Source organism: Microtus ochrogaster, chromosome 7 (genome assembly GCF_000317375.1).
Source record: "Microtus ochrogaster isolate Prairie Vole_2 chromosome 7, MicOch1.0, whole genome shotgun sequence".
Classification (NCBI taxonomy): Eukaryota; Metazoa; Chordata; class Mammalia; order Rodentia; family Cricetidae; genus Microtus; species Microtus ochrogaster.
The window spans coordinates 44713566-44737486 of record NC_022014.1 but is presented as its reverse complement, the minus strand read 5'-3'; the positions used below and the strand labels follow the sequence as shown (position 1 = coordinate 44737486).

At 46.6% G+C, this 23921-nt stretch overlaps 1 protein-coding gene across 1 annotated transcript in view; it reads right to left on the bottom strand.

The window, feature by feature from the left end:
- The window catches only part of LOC101985696 (solute carrier family 22 member 4), a 65114-nt gene that overhangs the window by 23329 nt on the left and 17864 nt on the right, over nt 1–23921 (bottom strand). The window contains exons 2-4 of the mRNA XM_005350083.3: nt 12268–12371; nt 9984–10138; nt 2608–2779 (exon numbers count right to left, since the gene is read on the bottom strand). Of these exons, the coding sequence (XP_005350140.1) occupies nt 2608–2779; nt 9984–10138; nt 12268–12371 (431 nt within the window). The remainder of the gene's footprint in view (nt 1–2607; nt 2780–9983; nt 10139–12267; nt 12372–23921) is intronic.

Below are 23921 nucleotides of genomic sequence, written 5' to 3'. Positions count from 1 at the left end.
GGTGCCCCTCGACCGAAGAATGGTTAAAGAAAATGTGGTACATTTACACAATGGAGTACTACACAGTGGTAAAAAATAATGACATCTTGAAATTTGCAAGCAAATGGTTGGATCTATAAAACACATATTGAGTGAGATAACCCAGACCCAGAAAAACAAATGTAGTATGCACTCACTCATAAAGCAAAGAAAAACCAGCCTACAGGCCACAGTCCCAGAGAACCTAGACAACAAAGAGGATCCTAAGAGAGACATACATGGATCTACATAGGAAGGTGAAAGACAAGATCTCCTGAGTAAATCTGGTCACAGGAGAGGGTAGAATGGGAGAGGGGAGGAAGTGAGGGGAGTTGAGAAAAATATATAGCTTAATACAAACAATAAAAAAAAAGAAAAAAATTAAGTGATCTTTCAAACCCCAGTGAAATCATAAACAAAGCAAAGCAAGCCAGGAAAGGTTTTTTGTTTTTGTTTTTTTCCCAAATACTAATTCTACCTAAACCTTCATATGCTTCTCATTCTCAAATGTTACTGCTGTCAAACCACAGGAGGCTGGGGGATAAAGGAAGTAGCCTGGAGGAGGCCACCTGAGCCATCCCCTCAGATAAGGCCAAGGGAGATGCTTGTCCACCCCTGTGGCTGCAAGACAGCAGCAGAAAGAAGATCATCCTTCTAGCCAGTTTCCCAGGCAAGTGTCACAGGGTGGCCAAGAGAATCAAACTGTAGATGCCACAAACTGACCAAAGAAACCTTTATTACCTTAGCCATGTAAGCAGGTGGCAATTGAGCAGTTAGTAAAATAGGCCATTTCTAGAAGACCGGATTTTGACAGAACGCAGTAAAACCAAGATGAGTTAGGAGAGAGGAAGCAAACAACAGCACAAGCAGTCTCCTTTTGTCCTGTTTAAATATGAGAGAGCAGAGAAATTCTGAATGGGGGCTGTGACTAGAACTTTACTTCTATTTGTAAAAATATGTTCTTGCCGGGCAGTGGCGTACGCCTTTAATCCCAGCACTTGGGTGGCAGAGGCAGGCAGATCTCTAAGTTAGAGCCTAGCCTGTTCTACAAAGCTAGTTCCAGGACAACTAGGGCTACACAAAGAAACCTCGTCTCTAAAAACAAAAACAAACAAACAAGAAATTCATTCTCTTCCAGAAGCTTCCAGTTACCCCCTACCTGGTAAGACTTAGTCGAGATCTCCAAACTTGGCTATTTCCACAACTGCTGTCCTAAAACCGGTTTGGGGAAGCCTTGGAGGGCATCAGCTCAGAGGCAAACCACTTGCCCAGTATTCACAGGGGCTCTAGGTTCAATATCCATCTTAAAATGAATGTTTCCATGGGGGCAGGGTTGCCATAGGAGAAATAACACCTTCGCTAAGACTGTTCTAACTCAGCCGATTTGGGGAGCTGGGCACATAACTCAGGAAGAGCCTGCCGAGCATGCATGAAGTTCAGAGCTCCATCTTCAGTGCTACATGAACTGTTTGTAGTGGCAAACACTTGTTAACCTAGCACTTGGGAGGTAGAGGCAGAAGGAAAAAAGGCCACCCTTGGCTCATATCGAGGAGTCCGGGGCAAGCCTAGAATACAGGAAATTCTGCTGAAAAATAATTATCATTTTTAGGACAAAGCACATATATGTAACAAGTACACCTTAGATACTAATTATGAAGAACAGTTGCATGCTCCTTGGTTGCTGTAGAACTGATCCCAGGATCCCTGACAGACCCCCAAATTCTTTCATGTTCTACCCTCTTACATCAAATGGCATAGCCAGGCACAGTGGTTTGTGTGCCTGTACACTAGCTACTCAGGAAGCTGAGGTGGGAGGACCACTTGGCCAGGAGCTCAACATAGCAGGGTCTCATCTAAAACAAATTGGGATTAGAGTGTAGCTCAGTAGAAGAATGTTTGCTGGCATGCACACAACCTTAAATTCCATCCCAGCACAGCAAAACAAAGCAACTTCAAATAAAATAGGTATAAGATTTATATATAATCTATGCACATTTTGTATGCATGTATCTCTGGATTACTTATAATATCCAACACAATGTGTATCATTCCATTTGTGAGGAGCTTGCTGGAGATAGGCCTTGGGCATTCTGCTTTTGAGCTACCCGCCATCAGCCTCTCAACACCTAATAAAATGCAAACACAGTGTGAGAGTGGCTGGAGTGTATTGTTTGGGAAATAAGAAGAAAAACGGGGCACTATTTTCTGGTTCTGTTCTTTGCATCATGTACGTGGAGTTCATGGGTAACTGGGACCATCTGAACTGTGGTTGAAGGGAGAAAAAGGATTTCTAAAGAAAGGGAAGGGGCCCAAAACTGGGGACAGAGTTTAAAACATTGCCCAACAGTACCAGCACCACTAACAATAAGAAAATGGGCATGGGACTGGAGTGGGAAGCATCTGGAAGAAAGCTGGCATTCCCAAGAACCAGGTTTTGTACAGTGCATGCGCCCACTCACAGAGATGCAGGGTGCTGAAGGTGTGGGGGCATGGGAGCAAGCATGCAGATGCAGCTGGGTGGGCAGTGGGCTCATCTCTGGGTCCGCCTGCCACAGCGGAAGGCTGACTTGAAAAGGTGGCTGTACTCACCACCACAGGGGGACACACAGCACCCCAGGAAGCGTCAGTGCCAGCAGCAGCATCCTCCAGTCTCGGATGAAGTACGCAAACAGAGGCAGCACCATGTAGCCGATTGCAAAAAATGTGCAGACTCCCAATGTGGAGAAGATAATTCGAACTGACTTGCTCAGAATTTCAGTTCCTGTTCAAAACAAGGGGGCAGAGTTAGCGTTTCCACTCTCTTCAGCGTTTGCTTTTTGAGATAGGGTTTCTTTCCATTACTCGGGATTGAACCCATGGACGCATGACAAGGGCCCTACCAATGCCTTCTGAGAATGCTGCATCTTCAGAGTAAGAGGCCAGTTTTATTCTGTGTCTGTGTCTGGGAGACACAGACAGACGGTCCTGTCCAGGAGACAAGAAGTGGCTCTTTTGAGACACTGTGTGGAGTCAGGGTGTGGGATGCTTGTCCACAACTGCGAACAGACACTGGCCTAGAGACAACAGTGGCACTTCCGGCTGTCAGGACGCACTCCTGTTCTTGAACCCTTGGACATGACACCCAGAAGCCAGCTGCTTCTGGATCTTTCCAGGGCTGGCGGTCAGCACTGGAGCCGATGCTCCCCAGGCAGACAATGCTTGCTGATGGGACGGCAGGGAAGGAGCTGTTCTGCTGTCCCTGCAGTGGCCGCCCCGGCACTGGACACACACCCAGTGACCAGAGCAAAGGCTCAAGGGCGCGTGCAGTTGCAGTGCTGGGGAAGGACGTGTTGGCAGCTGGTTTCTGTCCCGTGCAGCAAGTACACAGCAGGTCACTAGCAGCGGGTCTTCAGAGATGGCCTTATGGCTCGGGTCAGGATTCTAGCACACTGGAATTCTATCCACTCTGGGCCCTCTGACCTAAGGACAGAGATATGGCCAAGGGCAAGAGCTTGGCCTTTTGTGTAGGGCCTGCCCACACTAGTAATATTGATTGCCCAATTGAAAAATCTAGACTCACCCAGAAAACAAAACTTTATGAGCATGCTTGAATTTCTGGATTGGGTTAGCTGAGCTAGGAACACCCCTCCCAAATGTGGGCAGCACCGCTGCATGGGACATGGTCCTAGAAAAAGGGAGTCACACCCCTCTGTGGTTTCCTTCTGATCTTTCTTTCAGTTTCTTGAGAACGGTCAGGCTGACCTTGAACTTCATAGTCTCCTGCTGGGTGTCTCCCAATTTCCATAGTTTTTTTTGCAGACCAGACTTCTAACCCCAGGGCCATCCCACTGCCTGCAGACTCTTTCCCTAGGGTGGTGTCTGGTTACTTTGACCTTCTTGAGTATCATTTCCAGATCTTTCCTTAATTTATGAATGAACACATTCTACCATAGCCTGGCTGTCTTTGGCTGGGATTATGATGTGATAATGAATGGGTATGTGGGGTGTGTGTGTGTGTGTGCGCGCGCACACACGCATGCGTGTGTTCTTCCTAAGCAGAAATCTAGAAGCAGAGAATCTGATCATGGGAAAGAAAAGCACAGAGGACTAAGTGAGACTCTGATTTGTGTGTGAGGTCAGTAGATAAATGGTAGCATTGGGACAGGGTCGTAGAGCAGATGCTAACAGACACAGGGTGAGTTAGCTATGCTCCAGGTAGATAAATGGTAGCATTGGGACAGGGTCGTAGAGCAGATGCTAACAGATACAGGGTGAGTTAGCTATGCTCCAGGTAGCAGGTAAGGACATGCCAGCCTGTGGATCAAGGTGGACGGTACAAACAACTCCTTATTAGTCCTAATGCTCTGTAGCTTTTGGGGTCTCTCCCTTCCTTATGCATTGCTGTCATTTGAGTGAGAAATGTTCCCCATAGGCGTGTGTGTTTGAACACTTAGTCTCAGCTGCTGGCGCTATTGGGGAAGGTGATGGAGCCTTTGGGAGGTGGAGCCTTGCTGAAGGAAGTACATCTAAGGGTAGAATGTGGGGTTTTATAGCCCGAATCCACTTCTTTTTCTCTCCATGTTTATGTGGGGAGAAAATGTCAGCCCCATGCTCCTGCTGCCACTCCTTCCCCACCTTGATAGACTCTAGCCCGTCCGGAACTATAAGCTGAACCAAACCCTTTCTTCCCTCAGATGCTTTCCGTCAGGGTGTGAGATCACCGCTGCAGAACAGTAACCAAGACATACACGATCACCACCATCATCAGTCATTATCACTTATCATTATCATATTATTACCACCATCAGCAGGGTCATTATCACCACCACATTATTATCATTACCATCGTTGTCACCATTGTCACCACCATCATCTTCACAGCCATCGCTTTTCTGAGCACGTCTCTAAGCCCCATTCCAGGCTAACTGCTTACATAACGATCTCTCTGACTCTGGCCCTGCAAATATTCAGCTGAGGCATAAGGAGTTAAAGCCACTTGTCTACATTCAAGTATCTGTGACAGTGATGCAAACTGGATGTGACAGCTCCACACTTAAGATCCCAGCGCTCAGCAAATATAAGGGGGATGGCTCAGGAGTTCTTTGGCTGCATACACTGAGTTCAATGCCAGCTTGAGCTACATGAAACCAAGTCTCAAAGACAAACAAACAAACAAACAAACAAACAAAAAACCAACCCCACAAACAAATAGGTTGGGGGCTCTGTGGGTAAAGTGGTGGTCAGTCAATCATAAGGACCTGAATTCAAATCCCCAGAGCCCATATGAAAACCAGACATGGCAGCACACGTCTGTAACTCTAGCACTTGGGGATGGAAACAGGAAGATCCTGAGAGCTTCCTGGCCAGTTGGCGTAGCTGAAATGGGTAAGTTCCAGATTTAGTGAGAGAGTATAGCGGAAGACATATGACTTTAACTTCTGGTTTCCACACATGCACACACAGGGGTACCACACATACACATGAACGTCACACATGCATGTATACACTCGAACAAAATCCCTAAACTCATAGCAAAGAAATGAACTACAATGATGTAGTCATGTTGACGATATTTATTAACCTACATATGTCAAGCCTTCAGGAGGAAAATTGCCTGCTCAAACCCATGGTCTTATGGACCAATCCTTCAGCTGGGATGCTAGTGGAGACACAGGGGAGATGAACGAGACCGTGGATGTCACTCACAGTCTGATCATTAAACTGGCTAATAACCAAGCAGTTCTCTCTAGGGAACATCAGGAGAGGGCCTCAAGTAGGCAGATGTAATAAACTCTCTGTGTTCTCACCCAGAATAAAGACCTGTGGCAGAAATGATTTCCAGCTCTGCTCATCAGATCCCCGTCCTCCTACTCTGCCCCCCACCCCCCATTGACTCATGATTGTAGGCAAAGCCTGGCTTCTCAGTGTCTCTCGAGAGCAGAAACCTTAGTCCAAGTCAAAGAGTGTGTCCTGGCCCTGCTGAGACCATGACCAGCCCTGGGAGATTGTGCCCACTCAGTGGCTCCTCCACCCAGGAGGATTTTACATCATATCGTTGTCAGCCAGCTCCAGGAACCACTAGGCACACGTCACGAGGAGGCAGCAGGACACGCACCTCAACGCGGCTGAGGCCTGCAGCCGATTCAAGCTCAGGAAACAAGCCTGGGAAATGTGCATCTGCTAGGATGGGCTGAGAGGGTGTGCCCTATGTCACAATGTGGGGAGAATGTGGGTTCCTCTATGCTAAATCCCCCAGAGATGGTTAAAATATCGCTTGTCAACATGATGGGCTCTAGGATCACCTAGGCGACAAGTCTCTGGGTATAACTGTGAGGGTGTTAACTGAGATTGGGTTAACTGAGGAGGAAAGATCCACCCTAAACGTGGATGGTGTCAGGTATGGGATAGGGTGCACAGCTGGAGAGAGAGACAGAGAGAAAGAGAGACAGAAAGAGAGAGAGAGAGAGAGAGAGAGAGAGAGAGAGAGAGAGAGAGGCGCACTAGACACAGGTGTTCATCTTTCTCTGCTTCCTGACAAATGACACAATGTGACCAGGGGCCTCATGCCATGCTGTCATGATGCAGAAAATAAAATTTTGGTTTTTGAGCTAAGCCAGTCTGGTATTTGGCTACGTCATTCCATTCAAATAACAAGTCAAAGTTACATTTCAAGTTAAAAGCATTTAAGGACTGGTGTGTACATCAACTATACAGTGTATTCAAGAGACCCGTGGCTTGATCCTCAGTATCACAAAGATAAATACATTAAGAGGTAATAAAAATATCAAGGCCGATAAAAGTTATATAACTGGCGTAGTCCAATTTCAAAGAAATCTGAGATTCCTGTGAGTCAAAGCTGTAGAAGTCGCCATCAGTTTTACCCTTACTGAAGGGAAATATGGGGACCAGAGGAGGCAAGCTTTAAGCATGTCTAAAGAACTGTCCTAGCGTGGGATAGCAGGGGTGGGGGTGGGGTAGTGGTTGGGTGTTGGTGTTAGAAGCCCTGGAAAATACTGATGAATCAGTCGAGACAGGAGGTGGTTAGGTTTTCCCGTAGAAAACAGAGAAGCAGTTCTTTATAGACGATGAAGGAGGGTGCTGCTGCCATTTTACCCAGAAGTCTGTGGGCAGGTTATGGTGCTGTACCTGAGAATGACATGGAGTCTGGGGGGAAGCTGGGGTGCGGGAAGTCATTGACTCTGATCTTGAGTCCCACTTCCTCCACATTCTGTGTTGCTTTGGAGAGTTTGGCTGGCCTTTTGTATAACCTAAGACTCTGGCAAGCCTGGGGAGAGTTAAGTGCAGCCCAGAAGGAGACTCCGTACAGCTTTGGGAAGAATTCAGCCTCTGCAATCAATGCAAAGATTGATTTCCAACCTGAACTTTTACCATCCCAAGCATCTAGATTCTTCCCCAGAGTATGGAGGATAAAGTGCAGGCACAAACAGAATTTCTTAAATGAAAATCTGTTGGGGTCAAATCTGGCTTCTTGGAAAAACCCCAACAAATGCCCTTGGAATGTAGCAATTTTAGTCCTGACACACCAGAGGGCGCTGCAGCGCTGCAGGAAAACCAGCAGCCACGGAGTCTGTCCTTCCACCAAGTTCTCCCTTTCAGGAACTGACTGGGAACTCCGCCTGTTTTGAGACAGATCAGTTTTCAGTGACACTCACAGGCTTTCAGACCTGAGGTCTTAGTACAAATGTTATCTCAGGACCTACTTACTGTTAGCAGTTTCCTGTAGGGCCTGCTAGCATGAGGGGTGTGGACCCAAGTCGACAGGGAGCCCTCTATTGGTTGTTGATTTGACACACCTCAGCTCCAACCTACCCTTGACCTGGCCCTCTCCTCCTTCTCTACCCTGCACGTGAGACCATGGCCAAGTGGGTAGCGGGAAGGCCAGAGCTGTGGCACTGCCCTATTCTCACAGAAAAGGCTCTCAGAGCGGGAGCCCCTGTTTGTCTGGAGGAGCAGGTCTTGTTCTGTGAGTCTTGAACAGCTGGGGTTGGGGTCCTGGGAGGCTGAGCCAGTAGATAAAGTCCTTGCCATGCAAAAATAAGAAAGTGAGTTCAAATCCCTAGGACCCACCTAAAAGAGCTGAGCACTGTGAAACATGCTTGAAATCTCAGCACAGGTGAGGCAGAGACGGGAGGATCCCTGGGGTGGGCTGACCAGCCCATTTAGCCTGAGAGTTCCAGGCTCAGTGTAAGATCTTATGTCCAAAGATAAGGTGAATGGTCAGCTGGTTGGCTCGTGACAATCTGAGGTGAAGCCAAGGGACCCACATGAAGAAAGGAGAAAATGAACCTCATTGAGCTGTTCTCTGCCCTTCACGCATGAGCTAAGGCACACGTGCACCCCTTCCATACACAAAATAAACATTACATTAAGAAATAGATGGAGAGCAATTGTGAAAGACTCCTGGTGTTTCCCTCAGCCTCCCACCTGCCCACACGCCGGTGCTCACACTTTTGTGCGCTCTCTCTCTCTCTCTCTCTCTCTCTCTCTCTCTCTCTCTCTCTCAGCCAGGTGCATCAGAAGGGTGACTGCTTTGCATAGACCCCTTCTCGATCCCAGCCTGGGCTGCTCTGGATTCGTCCTTCTGCCCAGAGTGACCTTCAGGTCTCCCCCAGGGCCACGCCAGTCACTGTTGGCAGCTCTTCCATCAGCACAAACTTCTCCGCTCTCTACAGAATGCAATTTTTCTTAATGGTGAGTTTTGTTTTGCTTTTATGAGCTTTGGTCTTGCTACATGGCCCAGGCTGTCCTAAAACTTAGCCTTCACCCATCTCTGCTTCCTGAAAACATGTGTGCGGCCTCACAGATGACCTCGGAAAAATTCCTGTTCCACCCCTGGTCCCGCAGAGAACAGCTCTCTTCATGCCAGGGCTTGCTCAATAGAGGGCCACCTGCTGGGAACATGTGGTTCCTGCCTGCTCTGCCTCCTCGTGTGTCTCCCTCTTCAGACATGAGGCTGGGCCTGTGGCTAGAAGCCCTTCATCAATAATTAAAGGAATGGAATTTGGACAATTCCACCCTGGCAGCCTGACAGAGGGTGTGCGTGTCTTTGGCTAATAGAACACACCATTGCCAAGGCCAGTGAGTCACAGGTTCCAGAGAGCAATCAGAGCCACATAGCCAGGTGCAAGAAAGGCACTAGTACTATTGAAGAGACACAATCAATAATTGTGCTGGGACAATAGGGACAAACTGGGGTAATTTGGGGTCGGCTAGCATGGTTGTTCTAAAGACTGTAGGACTTGATGTTCATCGCGCTTGGGGTGACTCTCATTTCCTCTCATCCTGATGGGGGGATCAGAGAGCATATTGGTGGTGGGGCTCACACTTTTGAGAACAGCCCTGAATGGTTTCCGTGAAGTTCACCTCACTTTTCCCCAGAACCTCCCTAGGGCCTAGAAACTGATGGCTTGCCCGCCCTCTCAGCCTGGTCTTCCCTCTGACAGGAGAACTGTTATCAGAGAGGTGCAGCCGTCCTGTGCAATGCTCATCTGCTCAGGGCGTGAACTCAGATCTAGGCCACAGCATATCTGCCCAGGTGGGACAAATTCTTGACACTGAGCAAGTGACTCTCCCACTGCATATACGCCTTATCAACCCCCCTAAGTCCCTTCGTAGGCCACCAGCCTTATGCCTTTATATCCCAGATCAAGGACTTCACATCCTTGCTATCTCCCCCACCCCAGGATCTCCTGTTCCAAGCCCCTTGCTCCTGAGGATGTGTCTACTGATGTGTGGCTACTTCTTCCCAGCTCCAGCTCTTGGTTTTAGTCCAGTACAGATGGCCCCCTCTGAGCCCCTGCCAGGCTGTGACTGGCTTGAGGTGTCCATAGCTGCAGCCTCCCCCCTTAGATATACACATGTATCTAAAGTTGAGGACACTTTGGACTCACACTCAGTAGCTCCCTCCTGCCCAGAACTACACAGGGTGGAAAGAAGGGACACCAAGTCTCGAAAGTCATTCCTACCTAGTATGAAGGCCACCACGTAGTTGGAGATCTGGCCCATGCCCACAATGATGAATAACACAGTGAACATCTCCCAGCTGGTGGAGAAAATCTGCACGAAGCTGAATCCAGTCTGCACAGCCATGGTCGCAAAGAGGACTTTCCTCCTGCCAAACCTATAGAACACAACACAACAGCGTAACTCAGGGTGTGTTGTAACACCAAGCCTAACTTCACCATAGGGTCTGTCTTGTCTCAAGACTGAGATATTTTCTTTTCCCTTTGACATCCTGTTAGCTTCCTCCCTGGAGAGGCCTCCAGCATCCACCTGCCTGGGAACTACCTTTTGGGGTGCCAAGTCTTGCCTCTGGAGGAAACGGGCATCTTCTGTGATGACCACATGGGCAAATCTGATCTTTAGAAGGAGGCATGGGAGGGCTAGGGTCTGACTCAGTGGACAGAGTGCTTGCTTAGCTGAATGAAGCTCTGGGCTTTGGTCCCCAGAATGGTGCATAAGCTGTAATTCCAGCGCCTGAGAGGTTGAGCAGGAGGATCAGAAGCCCAAGGCCACCATTGACTATACAGTGGTTTTGAGGCCATCCTTGACCATCCTGAGCCTGTCTTAAAAAAAAAAGGAAGGAAGGAAGGAAGGAGGGAGAAGAAGAAAGAAAGAAAGAAAGAAAGAAAGAAAGAGAGAGAGAAAGAGAGAAAGTGAAAGAGAGAAAGAGAGAGAGAAAGAAAGAGGCAGCACTGGTCAAAACTGCCACACCATTTGTGAGAAGTGGATAAGATTGCAGATACTTTTATCATCCCCATGGGAATTCTGTGTCTTTAGAAACCCCCTCAGGGGCTGCTGCTTCTTAACCTTGGCTGCACTTGGAACCACCCAGCGAGCTTGAAAAATGACAATCCTTGATTCACAGTGGTTCAACCTAGGACTTCGTGATTTTGCAATGGTGGGAAGTGCTCTGCATTTACTTAGAATCCCTGCTTGGAATTCTGTACTCATATTTTCCCCACTCTCCCTGCTGGACAGGGATGCGGCCTGGGAGCCTCTCTCTCCGTGCTGAGCAGTGACAGTGAGCTACACTCCTGACAGACATCTGGCTGTTTGCCGAGCTAGCATGTCATATTAGGCGTGTAAAGAGTTTTTTTTTTTTTTTCTGATCTAATCTCTTTGGTTTAGGGTGGGTTTATTAGGACAGGGCTTACAGAAAGTCAAGGAGCACCCACACTCATGCCAGCACCTGATGTCTTCCAAATATTATTTGTCTGCAAGGCAGTTTGAGCCTTGGGGTGTTATGCAGTTGCCCAGGTATGTCGATGTGTCTCTACAGCTGCAAACCTTTGCTTTCTGGGACGATGTCATTCTCAGCCATGTCTGCTGTGTCACTGGTTGGTTTAAGCTTTAATGTTTTATTCCGGTAGTGACCAGTGGGCAGGGTGGAGCTTCTCTGCCCCATTCCCTCTGGGCCTTAAAGCTGGTGGTGGGGGCAGATTCCCAGGAAGCGCTGTCCAGCACCGCTATTAAACACTCCCACCTGCTGTGGCCACAAGAGAACATATAGGGCAGGCAGGACACAACTCGGGATAATGCAATCTTGTCCCTGTGAAGCCTGCAGGCTCTGGTGACCAAAAGCCAGTCTGGGTCAGTTCTATGGCTGCAGGCCCAGCCATGGCTCCATTCCCAGCCTCAGAGAGTGCCTATCTGACAGGACTTGGCTTTACTCTAGCTTCTAGCTGTTTGTGCAGCAGTGACATGTCACCTACCCCTGCCCTGTCAAGAGCTGGGGGCAGAGTCAGGGGCAATGATAATACCAGCATCCTGGTCTGCAAAGGGGCTTGTGGCACAAGGGCCCTGCTTTCTGTTGGGGTCGATACTTTGATCAAAGATGGTCAAAGCCCTGTGAGTTCAGATTGGGAGTGTGACAGAAGTCTTGGCAGGATGCGGAGGTGAGGGTTACGTGTTAGTACCATCTGTGAAAGACTTATTTATTTACTTAGCTAGTTTGTAGTAGTTAGATAGGGCAGGTCTTGTTATGTAGGGGTGCTACAGTCAAGGTTGCACACTAGGTTTATCTGGGAAAGATTTACTTAGTTAGACAGGGTCTTGATATAGAGTTCAGGTTGACATTAAACTTTTAATCCTCTCCTCAGACCCCAGCCTCCCAAATGCCACGCTTCTCCTGTTATCCACTCGAGGACCCTTGTCTGTGTAAAAAGCCCATGAATTTGGCCTTGCGTCAAGACAGGCTGTGGACTGATAAGGAGCTCCGCCTCATTGTTCCCCATCCAGAGTCCTTACCTGTCTGACAGCTGCCCAGACACGAAGGAACCGCAGAGAACGCCTACGAAGAACAGGGAGGTGGTGAGGGGTGTCTTCCAGTCATCCTCACACACCAGATTCCACTGCCAACAAGACAGCATGCAACGTGAGCCCAGTCCTCCAGCAGGACCCACCCGTGCCCCGCTCCAAGGAGCGCCAGATGGATGCCAGGTGCACTGTCCTCCCTTGCGCCAGCCTGCTGGCTCTGTGCAAAGAGCACAGGCCTCGTAGCTCTGGGTGTGACTCTGCCATTCAGTGTGACAAGAAGCCCGGGGGGCATGCTACTGCCTCCCATTGAGACACAGCTTCCTCTTTGGGAGGGAGGAGAGGGCTTCAACCTGCTCGCATTATCTATAAGGAGGTTGGCAAGCCCGCAACCACAAAGCAGTAAGAAGTGAAGAGAGATCCTCATTCCTCTGCTTCACAGAAGACAGCACAGAAGAGAGAGGTTTGGAAGGCCAGAAGAGAAGGGCAGAGGGCACAGCTAGCTGGTCCAGGAGTAAAACGTCATCTTTGTTGAAGACTGAAAATAGCCTCAGTGCTGTGAGGTGTTTAAGTATTTCTCTGAGAAGTCTTGGTTCCCTGGTCCCCTCAAACCTAGATGGAGCACCTAACCCACTCCAGGGGCCACTGTGCCAGCACGCCCCACCCTTTCCAAGGGGTGTCTGAGCCTCCTTCCTCCACTCCTCTCCCCTCCCTCCCACCCAGCCTTCCCAGCAGTGTGGCTCCTCCCAGTCCCCAGGCCTTGTGGACTGCTACTACACTAACATGCTCCTGCTGGTGGATCCATAAAACCAGTTTCAGCCAGAGTTTCTGTTCCCAGATTTCCCCTGGAGTCAGCTCAGCCCAGTCTCAAGGGAGGCTGCAGAGATTTCAAAGTGTGCTTGGCGACCTCTGCTCATATATTTTGGCCCGGAGGTGTGTATGGGAGCAGCGTGTCACAAGATGGGCTAGCAGAGGAGAGGAACCCTCCAGCCTACCCCTTGCCCGACTGTGCGGGCATCCTACAGCTGCGGCATTTGTGGAGCAGTTCTGTTCTTGTTTCCCACAGCTGCCTTCAAAGTGTAGTTGACTTAATTCCTACATATGCATTAGTCCATACTGCATTCTGTAGTTCTGTAGTGCGGGAGCGGGGGTTAGAAACACTAACAAATGGAAAGCATAAACCGAAAAGCTAAGGCGATCAAGGTGAACAAAGTCAGGGAGGCGATAAAAACTCAAGCCAGGAGTCACAGCAGATTGTATGCCCAAGGGTCTGCCTGTGGCAATGGCTTCGGCTAGCCCAGCCGCTCAGCTTAGAAGGGCCTGGTGACCCTCGTGACCCTCGCGGTCATGCCTTCTGCAGAGCACCAGCCTGCCTAGGTCCCGAGACCTAAGGCCTACCCTATAGACTTCCTCCCATCAAGGCTGCTCCAGCTCACGATGCTGGTAGGATGCCCAAGCATGGCTCTGCAGAAGAACATGGACCAGGAACTCAGCTCCCTCACCTTCAGAAGCAACCCAAGGATCAATCTGAGATTATCAATCACTTATCCAGACTGATACCTCACTTGGTGCTATGGTGTGACTGTTCCCACTGAAACTCATGGTGAAATTTAATCCCTATTGTGAGGTGTTAAGGAAGTAAACATAATTAATTCAATGATGGTGTTTGGAGATAGGAATTTTGGGTGGTGATTAAAAAAAAAATGAGGTAATCAGGGTGGGGCCTAATCCAAAGGGAACGGCAGCTTTGTTAGAGGACAGATATAAACGAGTTTTATGTCTTCTTGATCTGATGCCCTGTGCAGGAAGGCCTGCACTAGACATAGCCCCCGGCCTTGAACTTCTCAGCACTCATAACCTTGACTTGAGCAAGCCTTTATTCTATTGTGTGTGTTGGTATATGTGTATGGTTTTATATGTGTGTGTTACACACATGTGAGTGTGCATCCACACTTTTAGAGGGTAGAAGATATCAGGTATCTTTCTCTATCACATCCTGTCTTATATCCTTGAAATAGAGCCTCTCACTCTCACAGAACTGGAAGCTCCCAATTTAGACTAGGCTAGCTGGCCGGTGTGCTCCCAGCATCTACCTGTCTCCAACCCCTAATGTCGGGGTCACAGGTGTGTGCAGCCACGCCTGACTTTTTTACACCAGTCCTAGGGATTCACACTCAGGTGCATGAGCAGCCACACAGCAAGTGCTCTTACTCACTGAGCCATCTTGCCAGCCCAAGTCTTCTTTCTTTATAAATCACCAAGAAATGGGGCCAGCAAGATGACTCAGGGGTTAAGGTGCTTGCTGAGTAAGTTCGGCCACGGGAGTTCAATTCCTGGAGCTCACGTGAGGGTGGAAGGAGAGGACCAGCTTCATAAGGCTGCCCTCTGACCTCCACATGCTGTGGTACACGCACCCACGCCTCCCCCTCCCCATTACCCACCCATCCACATTAATGTTAAATAAAGCTAAAGAGGACATTACTCAGAAATGAAAATGGGCCTGAGGTCCCTGAATGGGCTCTGAGAGACAGGACAGGCAATCAGCTCTCTGTTGCTGTCCAGCCAGGTTCCTAGGCTTGTTCATCCTACAGACCAGAAGGAGTAGGCAAGGTGTGCCTGAGCGAGTGGCTACCTTCCTCCAAAAAAGCTGGCCAAGGCTAGGAAAGCGGCTTGAGATTGAACCCTGACACACACAGACACCCAGAAGTCATTGCGTCTCCAAAGGCAGGGCAAAGAGCTCCCACTCTTCTTCCAGGAATATGACACCAGACGATAATTGCTTAGGACTTGGGGTAGAAGGCCTCTGTCACCACACTTAGCCTTGCACGGAATGCAACAACTCTTACGCCAGCAGCGGTTTTACCAGGCCAACCATTGACCGTCACTATTCAGCTGCATCTGGACAGCAAAGAGCTTCATAGAATGTTCTCTGCTTTGTGGTTTAAAACAAAAACTGTTTCACTGTCAGGAATTTGAACTAGAGAAGCAAAGAAAAGGACTTAGTGCCTGGCATGGGGGTGCACGCCTTTAATTCCAGCCTTTGGGAGGTAGAGGCAAGTGGGTCTCTGAGTTCAAGGCCAGCCTGGTCTACATAGGGAGTTTCAGGACAGCCAGGGCTACACAGAGAAACCTTGAGACACTAAAGATAATAAATAAATAGATGGACTTAGAGACAGGAAGGAAAGAGAGAGGCTTATGGAGATAGAGCCAGACCCAGTATGAGCAAAAACAAGAGGTGGGAATTCTACCTAATGCAAACTGAACTTGCTGGATCCCTGGTTCAAAAGTGGCAAGGATAAAATTTAGGTGGCCTCCACTTCTTCTCTCTCCTTCCCTCTTCTTTTCTTTCAGCGTGTGTGTGATGCTTGTGTGCATGTGCATGCACATGAACACACACACCTGTCAGAGGTCAATATCGATTATCACATCTCAGGTGCTATCCACCTTATTTTTTGAGGCAGGGTCTCACTAATTATGCAAGGCCAGTTGGGTAGGAAACCCCCGGAGCTTGCTCTGTCTACCTTCCCCGGTGCTGGGATAACAAATGTAGTCCATCACACTGAACTTTTTCACATGGGCTCTGGGGAGCAGATTCAGGTCATTCTGCTTGCATGGCAAACCTTTATTGGCTGAGCCATCTTCCTAGTCACTGAAATTGAGGGTTTCCAGAGAGGTATGGTGGTGTGAGCATAGAGGATTAAGAGTTTTGAGGATAGCCTGTGCTATACTGTAGGTGATTTTTTTTTTCCTGTCCTGCCAGCCAGCTCCCAAATCATGACATGAAGACATATTATTAATGGCTTGGCCAATAGCTTAGTCTTGTTACTAACTAGCTCTTACAACTAAAGTTAACCAACTTCTATCAATCTATGTGTTGCCACATGACTTGTGGCTTTTACCTGTCCTCTAGTATTTCTTGTTCCCTGTGTGCCTGCTGGTGACTCTGCCCATCTCCCAAGAGTTCTCTGTGTGACTCTCCTACCTATGTCTCCTGCCTAGCTAATGGCCATTTAGCTTTTTATTAACCCACTCAGAAGGTACCTTGGCGAAGATACATCATCACGAAAAGATTATTCCACAGCACTATACAGCAAGTCCTGGTCTCAAAAAAAAAAAAAAGGTTTGGAAAAGAGGGGGAAAAAGGATTTCATAGAACCCAAAGCAGAATATTGTGATCAAGTGTATAGGCTCTGTGTGACTGCATAGGTTGCCTATCATGAGGTAGCCTGTTGGGAATGGTAATCAAACTTGTTTTCTTTGGACCAAAGCATGGGTGCTGGGAGTAGGGGTGGAAGGAAATGCATCAGTCCCTGCAACTCTGTTTCCTGGAAACCATGGAATCAAGATGAGAATGTCTTATTGAGAAAAGGTACCAAGCCATGTGACTAAACATAGACAAGAACTCTGGGTTAATTTAAGTTGTAAAACCTAGTTAATAATAAGACTGAGCTAAAAGGCCAAACAGTTTATAATTAATATAAGCTTCTGTGTGTTTCTTTAGGACTGAATAACTGCTTAACCAGGCTGGAAAAAAAAAACTTTCATCTACAAATGGCACCCAAACATTTGGCAAGAATTTCCACATAAAGCCTGAAAAAGTTTAAAAAAAATTCTAGATAGACAAGAACAGAGTCAAGTGCAGCTTCTTGGTAACTGTCTTCTCTCTGGTAGGCTCTGTTTGCTGGCAGCAAGCAGAGGTTGTGGCTCCTTTAAGAGAGGCTTTCTGACTCAGCATTAGTGGTAAAAACTTTGCAGCTCTTTAAGAGGCTCTGCCACCTAACACTTAAGTGGTGTTTATGAGCAACCAGCATCAGGCTTCTTGGTGGTGGCTTGGACATAGAAACTCAACAGAGCTGTGGCAATAAATCTGGCTCCTGCCAGTACCCCCATCATGAAGCTAGACTCTCACACAGCTAAAGAATTGGAAGGAGCCAGCTGCTAAAGCCTCAGCTTTAATCCTAGCCATGCAGTTTAGCGGATTAAAGACTCATGTGGTCAGAAAAAGATAGAGATATATAGTAAAGACAAATTCAGGGAAAACCCTCTAGGGTTTACAGTGCGTTTAAAAAATATAGGCTTGGAGCCGGACGGTGGTGGCGCACGCCTTTAATCCCAGCACTCGGGAGGCAGAGGCAGGCGGATCTTTGTGAGTTCGAGACCAACCTGGTCTACAAGAGCTAGTTCCAGGACAGGCTCCAAAACCACAGAGAAACCCTGTCTCGAAAAAACCAAAAAAAAATATATATATAGGCTTGGGATAGAAAGGAAAAAGGATAGAGAAAGTCCTTAAAACAAGTAATAGAGTAGTCAGGCATGGCAGTGCACGCCTTTAATCCCAGCACTTGGGAGGCAGAGGCAGGTGAATCTCTGTGAGTTCTAGGCCAGTCTCATCTACAGAATGAGTTCCAGGACAGCCAAAGATACACAGAGAAACCCTGACTCAAAAAAACCAAGATTTAAAAGTAAAAATAAAATAAATAGAGTTAAAAATAAAAGCCATGTAAAGATGGAAAATACACAGATAATCTGGATACTGTATGTTATCGTGTTGTCTTTGAATTGTTTGACTGCTGGAGGAACAACAGCTGCTAAAAGATATTTGATTACTAATGCTGTTGGATTAATCCAACCTAAATATTTTGAATAAGTCTTGACTTCAAAATTTAAGTCCAAAGATATGTCACTTTGGAGAACAGGTTTTGTTTTTGTTTCCACAGGAAATGAGAGGCTGTGGATTCATTCTGTGTTAAGAAAAATAAGGTTTGATCAAGGAAGACCCCCCCCTGAAAAATCGCCAATGGGAACAGACAGCCCAGATGATCCAATGCTTCAGAGTGCCTCTGTTGTGATTTCCTCTGAGTTCTACATTCAGAACAGCTTCAAGACTGCTGACTGAGATGATTCAGCCTTACAGAATATTTCAGTCAGGATTTGACCATAATCCTAAATTTTTTGACTATCAGCACCCCCAATCAGCAGGAAGTAGCCTAGATAACTGTGACCAAATTCCAAAAAATGGATTATGAATTTTTGTCTTTGTTTAGCATGTTGGTTACAAGATGTTATGGATAATGATCAGAAAAAAAGCTAAACAAAGGAGAATAGATTCAGGGTTCTTGTTTTGAAAAGAAAAGCTTGGGATAATACTGTTAATAAACTGTAAAAATACTACACTATAAAGATTTGTCACTTGTACTGGTTTAATAAAAAAATTGATTGGACAATAGCCAGGCAGAAAGTATAGGTGGGGCAACCAGTCTAGGAGAATTCTGGGAAGAGTAATGGCAGACAGGCAGTCACCAGCCAGATACAGAGGAAGCAAGATGAGAATGCCTTACTGAGAAAAGATACCAAGCCAAATGGATAAATATAGGTAAGAATTATGAATTAATTTAAGTAGTTAAGAGCTAGTTAATAATAAGCCTGAGCCAATAGGTCAAACAGTTTATAATTAATATAAGTCTCTATGTGCTTCTTTGGGACTGAGTGGAGGTGGGACCAGGTAGGACAGAAACGTCTATCTACAGCTGTGGGTACAGCTCTTTCCCTCCATGAAGAGGAAGAGGTGCCCAACAGGGTGTCCTGACCAGTCATGAACACACAGCAGCCATTTGGCTCAGTCCCATATGGGGTACTGTATGTCTTTGAAGATCCTGGTAAATGTGATTAAACAACATGGCTGGCCATGGTTTGCTCTAGGGCTCTAGTCTCCTTTTGAGAGCTTTTGTGCCCAAGGAGTCTCTTTGGAAAGCCATGAGGAGCTTGGGTTTGCAGACAAAGTCCTAGCCAGGATCCAGTGAACTCCCTTTGGCAACAGCAGATCTGTTAGAAGACCCGTTTCTCTTGATTGGATGGAACTTCTCCAAACATGTGGGTACACACATGAACACACAAACATACTTCTAGTTAGAGGATCAGAGTCTAACGGTGGATGCCCCACTGACTGGCTGGGGCATGGCTGGCCTCATTCTGGGGATGACCTTTTAAGCCAAACATTAATGTTTTCAAAACAGACTTCCCCTCTCTTTTCTGAGAGGGTTAAAAAGTGGCAACCAGCTGACCAAGCTAGGCGGGGGAAGGAGGACTAGATGTGCACCCCTAGATCCTCAGGGTCTAGGACTGGGGTTCCTACGACAGAGCAGAGTGTGATCTACCTAGCTGTACCATGTGTCCTTCGGTTCTGTTTCAGTAGATAGAAACCAGGTCACAAAGGTCATGAGGAACAGACTGGGGATGTAGGTCAGTGGCAGAGTGCTTGCCCAGCATACATAAGCTCTGGATTCAATCTTATCACTGCTGGGAGGAAAACAAAAGAGAGAAGAAGAGATGGAACGTCACTATCGGCTTCTTACCTCTCCCAACATAAATCATAATAAGAATAACAACCCCAGTGTATTTTTATTTTGAGACAATGTCTCAGATAGCCCAGGCTGTCCTTGAACTTGCTATGTATCCGTGGATGACCCTGAACTTCTGATTTTCCCAAGAGCAAAGGTTACAGACCTGTACCGCCACACTCAGTGGCCATACCAGATGCTTAGTATGCACGTTTTATTGCTTCAAGAGCTCTCAACATTGTCCTATGGGATGGGTACTCCTTTTTTTTTTTCTTGTTTCATAAGTGAATAAATGAAGGCATGGGAGCAATGGAGGGACTCGTCCAAATTGTTTTTTCAGTGGACTGGTTTAGTGGAGTTAATGAATCATTTGGTCAGATGGCTTAAACATCTGCCCCAGGCCAGGATCTGTGTTGGGCATGCACAGGACATAGTTCTTTCCTTCATAAAGCTCAAGGTCAAGCAAGATGGCCCAGCTATGCCCGTGTGTCTGCATGAACCCAGCATTGTTGTGAGCAGGTTCTATTCTGGGCTACTTCATCCTTGCTCTCTAGCTAGAGGGAAAGAAACAAGGCAGCCTCCCCTCTTATCCTTCATCAGAAGGGTAATGTTCTCACACCTGAATAATCGGTACAATTGTGTTTTAGATGGCCTAGAACAACACAGGCTGGGCACTTGGTACATACCTAAACTGTTGATGAATGAATACTAGCCAAGTAAGAGTAAACAGAAAAAATGGGGCCTGCGGCTAGGGAGTACTGTGTGCTGCGCTTGAAAGACACCTTTGATTTTTAATTATCCAAGCAGTTCGAGCCAGAGATGACTGTGAGCTCGTACCAAAGCTGTGAAGGACCATAAAGATGCATCCTACACAAAATTGAAACCCCCCAGAAGGCAGTCTGATGCCGAGCAAAGAACACAGGTTTTCTTAGATTCTGGCACTTCTGACATGTGACTTTGCCCACACTTCATCTCTATCAGCCTGCTGCTTTATTTAAAAAATTGTATGTGTGTGAAATCCATGCATATGCTTGTATGCATGCATACAGGTAGACATACCTGTGCCTGTGGGTGTGTTTGTGCAGGCCATGGGTCAGGGTGCCTGTGTATGCACATGTGGTCTTCCTCCACTGTGTGTATTTTGAACCTGGAGTCAGTGGAATCTGCTTGTCTCCACGGCCTGCCAGCACTGGGGTTACAGGCACACGCCATGATGTCAGGCTTTTATGTGGTTACTGGGGATCCGAACAGAGTCCTCATGCTTTCGAGGCAGGCATGAGGACCTTACTGATGGAGCCATCTCCCCAGTCCCCCTTCTCATCATCTTTAAAGAAGAGACCATAGTCCCTCCTGAGACAGGAAGCAAAAGTGCAAACAAACTTCTTTAAGAAAAAAATTCCCTCTCAAATGACCTGTGCCTCTCCACTAAGGAAAGCCATGGCTTAAAGTGGCGTGGGTAACAAGCTAAGTGTTTACTCTTGAATGTGGCCTGAGGAAAGATTCTTAGAAATAAAACTTCCATTCAAGTATGAAGAAAGTTAGAAAGCTCTTACCATAGGGTATAAAATCCTTCTCTAAACAGACTTAATCCCAGAGATGACTGTGAGTGAGAAATTAGCATCGGTCCATTTAAGAATTAGCAACGGGTCTCTACAGTGTCCTCCCAGGAGGAAAGGAAGAGCTGACAGTTAACAACAAAGTACATATCCACCCCAGCTCCTTCTTTATAACTTGGCTGTGAAATTTCTTGATCATCTGCAAAATAAAAAAACAGAAACAAACAAGAACCCCGAGTGTTTAATTTCTTCTGTTAATGACAGGTTTGTTGAGATATGATGTACATTACAGAAGTCACGCTTGTAAAATGTGTAATTCTGCAGTTCTTAATATAGCCATAGAGTTGAGTCAGCAGTGTCTCCTATCCTTTGTGTATTTCTGTGTGTTTAATAGTGCTAGTATCTGATTGTGGTCCTTGTGTTTTTGTGCATTTATGTGTACATATATGTATATGTGTGTTTCTGTGTGATAATGCTAGTGCCTGATTGCTATGGTCCATGTATGGAGGTCAGAGAAGTTGGGTTTCTTTTTGCTTGTCATTGTGTATGCCAGATTAACTGGCCCATGAGCTTCTGGGGATTCTCTTGTCTCTGCCTTCCATCTGGTCATAGGAACCCTGGGATCATGGACACACAATACTGCATCTGTGTTTACATGGGTGCTGGGGATCCAAACTCAGGTCCTCATGCATGTGCAGCAAGCATCTTGCTCTCTGAGCCATCTCCCGGATCCGACACCTACTTTTAGAATATTTCATCACGCCAGGCGGTGGTGGCGCATGCCTTTAATCCCAGCACTTGGGAGGCAGAAGCAGGCAGATCTCTGTGAGTTTGAGAGCAGCCTGGTCTACAGAGCTAGTTCCAGGACAGGCTCCAAAACCACAGAGAAACCCTGTCTTGAAAAAAAAAAAGAATATTTCATCACTCTTTTTTTTTTTTTTTTTGGGTTTTTCGAGACACGGTTTCTCTGTGGCTTTGGAGCCTATCCTGGAACTAGCTCTGTAGACCAGGCTGGTCTCAAACTCACAGAGATCCACCTGCCTCTGCCTCCCAAGTGCTGGGATTAAAGGCGTGCGCCACCACCGCCCGGCTTCATCACTCTTGAACTAGATCTCAAGCCCGTTAGCAGGCAACCCTGTTGGTTTCTCTTCCCAGCCTATGACACTCATGTATTTTCTGATCATGTGAGTTTCTTTTGGGGGGATAGTTCATATCATATAGACCTAAATTTGTTTGATTTTGTTTTGTTTTGTAGTACTAGGGGCTGGACAGAGGGCTTTGCCCATGCTAGGCAAGCACATTGATGCTGAGCCACATCTTTGCCTTGTTATGCTGTCTTTTTTTAATAGGCCCTTTTCACTTAGGGTGATGCTTTCAAAGTTCACCATGCAGTGGAAGCCTGGGTCAGTGCTTCCTTCCTCTTTACTGATGGATGATACTCACAGTATTGCTATAGCATGTGTTTTATATCTAAATGTATAGGCATTGCACTGTTTTTGGCTACAGTGTATAATGCCTTCATAAGTATTTATGTGTGTGGGCATGTATTTTCATTTCTCTTAATTATATGTATAGTGGTGTAATACTTAGGATATAGGGTAGGTCTCTGTCTAACCCTTAGGGGAGTTCTCATTCTATTTTCCAAAGTGGCAGTCCTATTTTACAACTCCCCTCCCCTAGCAATGGATGGTCTAAATTAAAGAGGTATACACCAAGAGGTGCTGGTAGGAGTGAGCATTGTTTTCTCTCAGCAGTTAGAATGTCTCCCCCATCACCACCACTACCTTTGGTTTTTGGTTATTTATGAACATGAAAAGCTAACCACATTTGAGTTCACTTGTATGTCACAAATCATATTTTTGCTGCTTTCAAACTTTCCTCTTTGTGTTTATCTTTCAGTACTTTTATTATGACATATCTGAATAATGATTTCCTTGTCTTACTCTGCTGAGTTTGTTGAGCTGCTGAGATGGGGAGAGCAATGTTTTTCATCAAATTTGTCTTCTTGGAGAATAATTTTTTTGCTGTTCTTTTCTTATCTTCCTCTTATTCCCATTGTGTATATATTGGTGCGTTAGTGGCATTCCATGTTTCTTTGAGACTCTGTGCATTTGTTATTCCTTTCCCCTCTTTGTTCTTTGAATTTTGTAATTTTTAATCTTCTATCTGAAAATTCATTGGTTCATTCTTCTGCCAGTCCAATTCTTCACCAACACCTTTTTGGGATTTTTATTTTTAGCTCTTGTTTATTTTCACTCCAGAGTTTCTATTTACTTTACACACACATAAACACACACACACACACACACACACACACACACACGCACAGTGTCTGCCTCTTTATTGGTATTCTGTATTTGATGAGAATGTTCTCCATGCCTCTTTTAATTTTTACAATCCTAATTTCCTATAGTTCTTTGACCATATTATAGCCATATGGACCTAAGAAACAAGCTGGTGTAGCTAGCCTAATATCTAACAAAATGAACTTCAAACTAAAATTAATAAAAAATATTGAGAAGGAGATTTCATATTCATTAAAGGAAAAATTCATCAAGATGAAGTCCCAATTCTGAACATCTGTGTCCCAAATACAAGGGCACCCACACCAATAAAGAAACATTACAAAAGCTTAAACTATACTCGGGAGGCAGAGGCAAGCGGATCTCTGTGAGTTCGAGACCAGCCTGGTCTACAGAGCTAGTTCCAGGACAGGCTCCAAAGCCACAGAGAAACCCTGTCTCGAAAAACCAAA